Below are 11,046 nucleotides of genomic sequence, written 5' to 3'. Positions count from 1 at the left end.
CGTTTTTGCATTTTTCTAGAGTGGACCCATAAATAGTATTGATTCCTTTAGCATCTTTCGTCTTTAAACATATAAAAATATAAAAAACTGAATTAAAAACGGTCTTTTAATGAAACTTGACATATTTGTTTGATACCAGAGTTCTCCAGCAAGAGGAGCCAGAATCTTTAAAGTTATTTAATCTGAGATCATCCCACCTGCACCTAAAACTGCAGATATGATCGATCATTAATACTTTTATAACACAAACCTTTTACTTTGAAAAAAAGAAAAATGTTCCATTTATTTACAAACTTTTATAGATTAGTTTTTATTAAAATGTAATCCATTAGTTTGGATTTCACCATCTAAGAATTATAATATGTTAAACTATTCTTTCAACACCTGCAGAAAAAATGTGTTTTTAAAAAAAAGATCTGTAAGTTAATTCACATTTAGATGAAGGTCATTGTTAGTTATTTTATTTTATTGATATTGTGAAGCAGCAGGAGGTCCAGATTTATTCTTTTAGAGTAAAAATATTCTTAGATGTATAAATATACTTTGTATTCAATTCAATCTAATTAATATAGCCCAATATCACAAAAGAATAGCCTTATTGGGCTCCATGCCGATTAAATATGAAAATAGGAGTCCTCTTAGAAAAACAAGAAGTACATTTTAATACAAGATTTACTGAGAATTTAATTAGCAAAATGTGACTAAATATTCACAAGTAATCACAGAAAGTGCATAACTTATATAATCAGTTACTTTAACACCGGAGATCTTCTGATAAATAATTAATTTATTGCATTTTGACATAAACAACAAACCTTACACAAGATCTATGGAATGTTAGTGTCTTATTTCTGGAACGAAAAACATTTTTCATTTTTGTAGCAAATATTTGATGTTCTTCATGCATTCATTCTAAAATACTTTGATCAAATTCATCTTTAAATGTAAATATTTGTGATTTTCTGGAGGGTTTGGTCATCAATAGAGGGGGGGGGGGCAGAATTCTCTCAAAAATAAATCCAGATAGTCGAAACTTTGATTCTATTCCAACTTTTCAGGTTATTTTCTGTTTTATGAATAAATCCTTCAACTTTTGTCTTTATTGGGACGTTCGCTTCCCTTACGGGGCCGTTTACCTGGTCTGAGGTGTGCAGGTGAGTGTCACAGGGACAAAAGTTCTGTGTGGGTCAGAAAGTCCTGACAGGATGAAGATCCAGAACACAAACAGCTGAGAGCAAAACGGTTCGGAACCGTCCTGCAGAGTCCTGATCTAAACCTGCTGCACATCTGAGGAGATGAAACGTAACAATCAACATCTGATTTTCAATGATTGATTTTCCGTATTTTTAGTGTAACTTTTGTTGGTCTGACGCGACCAGCATTTTCTCCTGCTGTTGATCGCGGCGAGATCAGCATCTGTCATCTCCTCCTGTGGACTCGAACTGACTGAGATCGTGAAGGAAGATGAAACCGAGCCGCAGAGAGATAAGAACTTCTGTGAAGGAACGGAACAACAACCTTTAAACCTTCAAAAACAGGGAAAAATAAGAGTTATAGCTGAAAACTTTTAGCATAAACGGAAAATAAAAAATTATTCAAGTTCTAAAATAAATATGTCAAATCCAAGGCCCGGGGGCCGGATCCGGCCCTCCAGGTGATTCTATCCGGCCCTCCAGATCATTTTATTTTATTGTTATTAATGACCCAATGTTATCTTGAGCTCATTTCTAACTTGTATAATTTTGACAAAATATATTTTTATGGAGAGTAAAATATTAAAGTTATTTAAGGTTTAAGTTGATTTATTCTGGAATAATATTCCTGACTTTTTATTATTCATGATTATGTTAAAAAGTTACAGTTTGAAAGTTTTAAAAAATTGTCATTCTGCAGCTTTTTGGACTATTTAAGCATCTACTAAGATTTTGTAGGTTGATTTGAAGTTTAGTTGATATTTCAGCCACATGCTAGCTGTTTTGACTCTTTTACGCTTTTTTATTGTTTTTTAGGCTGTTTTGGAGTTAGACTAATATTTACATGCTAGCTGTTTTTGGTCACCAAAGTTTTTTTTTGTCGTTATTTTTAAGTTAATATTTTAGCCAGCTATCAGCTTCAGCATCATCAGCGGCCAAATTCAGCTTCCAGCACTCACACTATCATTATCACAGGTAATGTTATCTATCTAGTTCATAATTATGTTAAAAAGTTACGGTTTTAAAGTTTTAAAATGTAGAGTGTTCAATAAATGTTTATCCCGTTACCTCAGGTGTGTTTTGGATTTTTTCCTCTTGTCTGATGGAGTTCGTCTCTCCTGATCTAACATGACTTTAAAAAGAAAAGTTGGATAAATTACATTTTATGAGGATTTTACAGCAATTAGTTTTAAATATTGTCAGTTTTTGTTTAAATTTCCCTGATTTGCCTTTGAGTGACTTTGACTTTATAGGGTCAAGAGTTCAAGCCCTTGGTCACCGCTCTAACCTCACCTGTTACAGGTGAGGTTAGAGCGGTGACCTCTGTCTGGAAGGACAGACGCCGCCGCTGCAGGCCTCTGGAGCCGGACAGGAGGTCAGACGGTGGAGCGGAGGTGGAGGTGCTGACAATAAACAGTAATCAGACGTTCCTGCAGCTCCAAATACAACAAGCAGGTCTTAAAATAACAATTAGAGTGAAAACGGAGGAGGGATGATTATGAATTCCATTCAGGAAAAAGGTCTGGCCTTTAAGCTGGGGGGGGGGGATCTCTCAGGAGTCATGCCGTTCTGGGTCGGGGGGGTGTGGGGGGTGTGGGGGGTGGCGGTTCTTGCAATCAGCGTTAAATAGCGCCGCTCTGCCTGTGTGATTGTGGAGTGGGTCATTACGGCTGATAAGAGCGCCGCTCTGATTGGGCATGCTGCCCCCCCCCAATGCAATCAGAGCCCTCTTTCAGCGCGCTCTGCCATTTTCACTGCTGTGATTTAACGCCCCCACCCCCCCTCGCCACTTTGGATTCACTGAGTACCCATTTACAGCAAGGAGAAAAGGTCACGCCAAACTCTTTGTGTCAATTGTAAACCACCTCACATGGGCCTGATTTCAATGAAAGAAATGACGGGTTGCGGTCCTTCAGAGCGCGCAGGTCCACCAGGAACTCGCCGCCGTCTCCTTTAGGGGACACATCGTCCAGGGTTTTCTGAACGTGGATTCTCCTTCATTCTGCAGACATTTCTAATTGTGATGCTGAATGAAGCTGGACGTGAGCGCTTGTTGTTAGCATCATTTGATGAAACGTTTCCTCTCAAACTCTCCATCCTCTTCCACAGCTTTCCTGCTTCATTCCATTTTAATAAGATTTTATTCACCTTTATAAATCTAAAACATCCAATCTCACCTCCTTCATGATTCAATTCATATTCAATTAAATAAAAACACATTTGTTGGTGTTTTTGCTGCTAAATTAGCATGAAAGTGTTACTGTCATAATTCTTTGGTAACTTGTGGATTTATTTTTAAACAAATGTCTGTATGCTAACTTTATGCTGTAAACCTCGACATTTTCTGATCTTTCAAAGAAAACCATTATAAACAATTAAATAAGTTATATATTTATATAACTCAATTTCAAACAATCAAACAAACTTGACTTAAGTTAATAATTACTATATTTAATGAATCAAATGTGACATAAGTGTGTCTTTGTTTTATTTCTAATAAATGGATTTCATTATTTCTGTTATAAAAATCTTCACGTTTTGTTCTTTGTCCAAAATCACTGCTTGAAATAATAAACCAGAAAGAATTTACTCTAAAGACGGACTTCAGTTCATCAATAATCTGATTTGATTTATCTCCAGCAATCAAATCAAATAAAAACTAAAGAAGACAAACCAACAAAAAGCATTTCTATACATAAATACAATAACTTTAGAGATTATTGTCACAAATTAATTAGAAACCATTTTTTACGATTATTTATTGTATTGTGTGAAGGTCGTTGAGGATCTCTTTAGTGGGAAAAGTAATTGTAATAAAGTTTAATCTCAATTTTATATATATATATATGTAAATATTGAATATGAAGTTTAAAAAAATGTTATGATTTACTTGAAAAGAGATGATTATTAGTGAGTATTCGGCTGCAGGAGGATGATTCTAAATCCGATGGATTTTCGTGTTGAACGAAGAGTCATGTCTGTGGCGACCTCTGAACTTTATCGTCATTATTTCCTTTTTTAATACAGTAACAAATGACCTGAGCTGCACCGTCAGCCTGAAGTAACTGTCATGATTTATGTTATTATTTTGTTCATATTTTTGTACAAGTTAGAGTTCAGTCTGAGTTAAAGCAGCTAGCTCGCTAAAGAGGAGCTTGCTAATAGGGAGCTCACTAACATGCTAAAGGAGCTTGCTAGCATGCTACAGTGAAACTTGCTAACTTGCTAAAGTAGAGCTTGCTAGCACGCTAAAGTGTAGATTGCTAGCTTGCTAAAGTGCAGCTTGTTAGCTATACACAGCAGAGCTGTCCAGCATGCAACAGTGGAGCTTGTTAGCTCGATATCTCAATACAGCAGAGCTTGCTAGCATGCTATAGTGTAGCTTGCTAGCACGCTGCAGAGGAGCTCGCTAGCATGCTACAGTGGACCTTGCTAGCTCGCTACAGTGGACCTTGCTAGCTCGCTACACTGTCCACTGGGCTGCTGGTTAGCGTAGCAAGCTAACCCACTGAATCCCCACTAATGTGGACAAACACGACTGGAACCACATTTTCTGCCCACTTTAAACCACATGGTCCATCTGACTTTGCTGAGATGTTCTTTGTTATGGAGCAAAAAATAAATAAATATTGAACTGTTTTCATAAAATCCGAACATGTTTATATTCTTTTTGTGGCAAAAAGATAAAATCATCTGAATTTGTGATGAATTCCACATCATTTATCCTGAAAAGGATTCAGTTCTAAACATATTTATGAAGAACTGCAGTCAAGCTTTTATTTTGTAAAGATTCCAGTTTCAATGAAAACATTTTTCAAACAGATCTGATGAAATCTGTTTATGACAGCATCAATATTTATTCCTCCATCTGGTATCAAAGCTCTTCTGTGTTTCAGTTTCAGCTGCTTCTTTGTGCTTCCAGACATGACGATGGTGTTAATGAATCTTCTCGCTGCGGCGGGAGAACGAGTTTGCCGCCGCGCTGACAGATAAGACGGTGTTTTTGTCTGCTCCACATCTAACAAATCGGTGGTGAAGTCAGCCGTGCAGCTGACAAGCAAAACACCTGGAAACATGCGCGCTCGGATCTTCCGCGATGCGCCAGAACTCTGGGTTCTGGTGGCCCTGCAGCAGGATGGGGGTCACTGCTGGACCGGACCTCCACCCTCAGCGGAGCAGAAGGTCCCCCCGTCCCGTCCAGAGGAGCCTGCAGAAGTCTGCCCTCTATCTGATGAAGGCATTCATCTCCAGCGGCTGGAACAGGACACATCCCGGTGGAGGCACGCGAGCTCCTTTATCCCTCTGCGATGGAGCGATACAGATGAGGCTCATGCTGCGGCAGGTCGGACTCACTCCGCCCAACGCAAAATAGCGCCTCGCGATGGGCGTGTGCGCGTGCACGGTCTGAGCCCGTCAGCCCGCTGCGACCTCCTCACCTGCAATCAGGAGGAACGACTTCCGCTGCAGTTTACCTGCAGCTGTCAATCAAACATGAATGTTGTGATAAAAGTGAAGCTGATGTCTGATTCTGTATTCAACAGGAACGTAAAGAGTCCGATTCTCTTCGGTCCAGATGATGGCAATCTTTATCCTGAAACTTTGTTCTTCTGATGCAAAATTACATTTTTTGGAAAATGAGAAGTTATAAAAAAAAATGAAGGTTTGTTTTTTAGGGATGAAATCTGCATTAAAATAATTTATCATTCACAAAAAAATGTCAGATTCTTGGAATAGAAAAAATATCTCTTTGTTAAATGATAATACAGAACCATTAATTATCTTGAAGCACAAAAGTTCATCTCACATTACATGAAATAAAACTTAAAACGTTTTGCTTAAACTTAAGATAATACAGTAAAATCATAAGAATTCTGTTTCGAACTGATGTTTTTATCTTTTTATTCAATATTTAATATTTAAGGATATGTAATCCAAAAATGCATTCAAGCCAACAACAATATTAATAATTTCACTTTTCTTATGATTTGTTGTTAAATGCATTTGCCCCAAAATCTTTAAAATGTTTTTTTTTCCTGCAGGAATAACAGAATAAAAACACAATAAAAAGACAGTTCTTAATGCAAATCCATATGATTCCGACCTACTTAAATACATACACGAATAAATATAGAAATCACTTTTTCAATATTTTAGAATGGGTCCAAACATGATGGATAAAATTATGATTTTTTTATGCATAAAATAAGGAAAGATCAAAGGTTTGATCATGAAACGTCACAACAAAACCTCATATCAATACAAATTCATATGATTCTGACCTGCTTAAATAAATAAATAAATATACGAATAGACATACTATTTTTACATGTTCTATTTCAGGACGAGGTCCAAAAACGATGCGTGGAATGGTGATTTTTTATGCGTAAAATGCGTAAAAGAAGGAAAGATCAAAGATTAGATCCACTGACCTCCATGGAATTTCACAACAAAACCACATATTAATAGAAATCCATGATTCTGACTAAATACCTAAAAGAAGAAACTAACTTTTTAATATTTTAGAATTAGGTCAAAAATTCGTATTTTTTTATGCGTAAAATGCGGTAAAAGAAGGAACGATCACGAACTTCACAACAAAACCACACCGGCAGCTCATTTAAATAAAGAGGCGGGGCTAAACAAACATGTGAACAACGATCCGCCCCCCCCAAAAAGGAGGAACCTGGATGACAGGAGCACGCGCGAGCGCGCAGAGGAACGTGAGGCGCCGCCGCGTCCGGTCCGGGACTCAGACATGCGCTGGAAAAGTGACGTGAAAGTTGAGTGTTGCGATGTCAAAGGCAGAGAGCGCGAGCCTCTGTCACCCGACGAGCAGGTGAGTGGCAGACATGCGCAGTCACGCCTGCGACCAGAACAAACGGGGGCCCCTGAAGGGGGAGCGGGCCCCGGTCAGCGGGCAGTTTGGAGGATTTGCAGAAATGTCAGAGAAAATGACTTCCCTGAATCTGCAATTAAAACTCGAGTAGTTAATGAGACCTCTTCACCTTTTTGTTGCCCGGCCAGACGTTTGAGGCCAACTCAGCCTTTTAATTGCTGTTATTAAATAAATCAATCCCCCTTTTTCTGCGGGCCCCGCGCCGCCCCGCGCCGCCCCGCTGATTGACACTCTGAATGGGTGTGTTGGTTCACGGCGCAGCCGCAGCTGAGGCGCAAAAGCGCGCTCAAGAACATAATGCACGTGCGCTAAGTATCAGGTCGAGTGTTGTCCGTTTTTGTAAGTAATGACCATCCCGGTGCTGGAAATGTCATGGCGGTAATCGGCGGCGTTGTCATGGTGAGAAGCGAAAGGCATGATATTTATGGGAAGGAGCGCGCGGCTTTTAAGGCAGCTGCCCCCGCCTGACGACCCGACAACCTCTTCCAGCTGCTCGTCATGTGTGAGGACTGCAAAGGAGACGAGGAGCTGCTCGGCAAATGCGCCCGGGAGGACAGACGCGACATCATGGTAGGCTGGCGCGCCGCGGGTTCGATTCCTCTCAGCATTTGCACCTTAAAAGTTTGATCTTGTTTCAAGTTTTGCAGATTTTTAGAGCTAAGTTTTTGTCAAACTTGTAGAAACAAACATCTCCTCTGCAGCGTCAGTTGCGCGCTGCTCCCGGTGCTCTCCGTCGGAGGCGTTCTTGCGCGTAATCCTCACGGCTGGTTTGTTGTCCTCAGGGCGCACCGGTGGAGGTTCTGGATGAGGACGGCGCGTCCCCGCGGGCCATGGCATCCGCGCCTCTGCTGTGCAGGAGCGTGTGCGCGAACTGCAACGAGGAAATCGTGGACAAGTATTTATTAAAAGTAAGTTTCTGTTCGTTTTGCATGTCGCAGATGACCGTTTCTCCCGCAGCGTTTGCGCTCGGATTACTGCGGTTTCTGTGCTGCGCCGCGCGCGCGCAGGAGCGCGCAGGCCGCCCCGCGCTTGTCTGTCGTTCACCCATCGTGTCTCTGCTTCAGGTTAACGACTTGTGCTGGCATGTGCGCTGCCTGTCCTGCAGCGTGTGCCAGACTTCACTTGGCAGCCACGCGAGCTGCTACATCAAAGAGAAGGAGATTTTCTGCAAACTGGATTACTTTCGGTACGTGCACGAGCTTCTTTCACATATTTACAAAATGCAAATTATTGTTGAAGTTGACAATTACAGAACGGCCTGAATCTGAGTTGCATTTTTCCTGCAGCTGAAGCCCAAAAACTGATTTTTGGAACATCGGGGAGTGTGCGTAAAATAACGAACTTTACGCACAAATATCAACTTTAAAAAGTTGCTATAAAATGACAATTATTAAAATTTAGATAAAGGTGATAAAGCTTCGGGCCTCCCGGTGTCTAATTTGCTCCACGTGACCCGTGCACTGCAGAAGATTCGGCACCTGGTGCGCGTGCTGCGGCCGGAACATCCACTCCACGGACTGGGTGCGCCGCGCCAAAGGGAACGTGTACCACCTGGCCTGCTTCGCCTGCTTCTCCTGCAAGCGGCAGCTGTCCACCGGGGAGGAGTTCGCGCTGGTGGAGGGGAAGGTGCTCTGCAGGATCCACTACGACTGCATGCTGGACAACCTGAAGCGCGCCGTGGAGAAGGGTGAGCGGCTGCGCGCGGGAAGGCGGGGATGCGGGGGATCAAAGGGCTCACCTGCCTGTCGGTGAACGTCTGCAGGAACCGGCGTGAACATGGAGGGAGCCGTCCCCACCGAGCAGGAGATCAACCAGCCCAAACCCTCCAAGAGAGCCCGGACCAGCTTCACCGCCGACCAGCTGCAGGTACCGGAACCGCCGCCGCACCTGCGCCGTTTGCGCAACAGATCACGGAAACTGATTTATAGTTTGATTCTTTTTGCCAAAACCTGTTGGAAATTACAAATGTTTGATAACTTAATTTATTGTTTCCAACAATTCTGTCAAATTCACGTTTTGACCATGACGACGAATCAAACAAAACATGATAAAAACACCACCAATAAACTTCAGTTCTTTCATGCATTTACAGCACAAAATGTTTAACATAAAATAAGACAAAAAACAAGAATTAAATAATTATAGACAAGAAGAAATAAGGAAAATAAAATGTGGTCTTTGTTTTAAATCAAAGCCAAAGGAAACAGTGGAGATTAAAATAAATAGAAATATTAAAAGTAGATAAAAAACAAAAACGAATAAAAAGATATACAAAAAATATTCAATTATTTATGTTAAAATGATAAATGTATTAAAAATAAAAGAAACAAAGTGAAGCATGTTTAAGTTAAAAAACAAAGTACATTATTAAAATATGAATATATATGTTGAAAGCTAAAAAGAAGTTTTTATTTTGTGTTTAAAAATCTCCTCAGAAGTTTTCGGTTTGATCGTTTTTTAGGTCTTCAGGTGAGGAGAAGAGAAACACAAATGTTTATTGAAAACTCTCAGGAAAGTGTTTGGACCCGAGAGTTCTGGGATTAAATGGTCGGACAGAAACAGGAAGAGATTTAGAAAAACAAAATCAGTTAAAAACCTTCAGATCGCTGCAGGAATGGGAGCTTTCCGCCTGTTACCATTTTACTGTTTTAAATGATTTTTGGGGGTTTGTTTTTTGCAACAAATGTCAGAAGATGTTGGCATATTTTACAAAAATGTAAGAACTGCAAATGGAAAAGAAACTTTTAATGCTTTAATTTAAAAAAGGCCACAGTTTTATTTTGAAATTCTCCATGTTTAACCAGTTCTGTCGGTGAGTTTTTTTTAAACTAAAGTCTACATTCAAACAATTGAAAGAGTTTGAGATAAAAATCTAAAGAGAGGCGTACCATTTGGTCCTGATGGATTCGCTGCACATCCCCTCAGACTCAGACTTGATCTCCTGGATAAAAGCTCTCCTCCTCCTGCTGGTGTTTCCATGCAGGTCATGCAGGCTCAGTTCGCTCAGGACAACAACCCTGATGCTCAGACGCTGCAGAAGCTGGCGGAGGAGACGGGCCTGAGTCGCCGAGTCATCCAGGTCAGTCAGACTACACAGACGATGGAAACAACAGCTGAGCCCCAGAGCCGGCTCCGTTAGGGGAATCGGGGCAGTCTGCAGGGCAGGAGGACGTTCAGGTTTCAGCCTGTAGAAAAATAAAACATGGATTTGTTTTCATGTTATTGTCATCACTGTGAGGAATTTAAATGAGCTTTTGTTTATTTGCAGAAATAAAACCTTAAGAGACAATATTGTTTTTTTTAAGTATGAAATAGTTTGAAAAAGTTCCCATTATGCCCTTTCAAAATAAAAGACAAGCTGTTTCACAGATCATTGCAGCAAATGTGCTATGGGTCATGTTAGCAGTGATTCCAACAAAGATAAAACATTTTATTTCACAGTCTGTGTGCCAGAAATTCATGATCTAACAGTCTAAAATTAAATCAGAGCTAATTCAATGACATTTACCATCTTTTTTGACCATTAGGGTCAAAGAAAATCCTTGAATTTTGTTCAAAAATAGAAATTCTACTTTATAACCTGATGCAGCTTCAGGATGAACTCTGACCTCCAGTTGATTCCTCTGTCTGAGTCTTTTAGTCAGACCATAGACTGTAAAAACAATGGACAGATCGAGCAATGAGGTCCCCCATTGGAAATGCATTACTTCCTCTCCTCGCGAAAGTAGGCCGCCGCTTTCACCGTCAATTCCTGAAACGGATACCGCCATTTGCAACCCATCTTCAGCGATTGGTCTGAGTCATAACTGAGTCATGGAATCTACAGGAAGTACTGTCACCAATCAGGAGTGAGATTATTGCGAGTGTCCGCCTCTTTCCACGCCTCGACCACGAGACCGCGGATGTAAACAGATTCTACTTTAATAACGCCGGAGAATTGTACAAGTCATTGTTGAA

At 40.6% G+C, this 11,046-nt stretch overlaps 1 protein-coding gene across 2 annotated transcripts in view; it reads left to right on the top strand.

Annotated features, from left to right (window-relative positions):
- The first annotated feature begins 6,847 nt into the window (after positions 1-6,847).
- LOC112136778 (LIM/homeobox protein Lhx8) overlaps positions 6,848-11,046 on the top strand; it is a 6,012-nt gene continuing 1,813 nt past the window's right edge. The window contains exons 1-7 of one of the 2 annotated variants that reach the window (XM_024258670.2): positions 6,848-7,029; positions 7,579-7,659; positions 7,872-7,997; positions 8,154-8,275; positions 8,559-8,776; positions 8,852-8,955; positions 10,073-10,288. In XM_024258670.2, coding sequence (XP_024114438.1) covers positions 6,949-7,029; positions 7,579-7,659; positions 7,872-7,997; positions 8,154-8,275; positions 8,559-8,776; positions 8,852-8,955; positions 10,073-10,228 — 888 coding nt within the window. In that variant the 5' untranslated portion in view covers positions 6,848-6,948 and the 3' untranslated portion in view covers positions 10,229-10,288. Of the gene's footprint in view, positions 7,030-7,578; positions 7,660-7,871; positions 7,998-8,153; positions 8,276-8,555; positions 8,777-8,851; positions 8,956-10,072; positions 10,289-11,046 lie in introns of those variants that run through there. The other variant, XM_036211434.1, reaches the window with a different exon arrangement.

This window comes from Oryzias melastigma, linkage group LG4, assembly GCF_002922805.2.
Source record: "Oryzias melastigma strain HK-1 linkage group LG4, ASM292280v2, whole genome shotgun sequence".
NCBI lineage: Eukaryota > Metazoa > Chordata > Actinopteri > Beloniformes > Adrianichthyidae > Oryzias > Oryzias melastigma.
The sequence above is the reverse complement of the archived record's forward strand: the minus strand, read 5'-3'. Positions and strand labels throughout refer to the sequence as shown.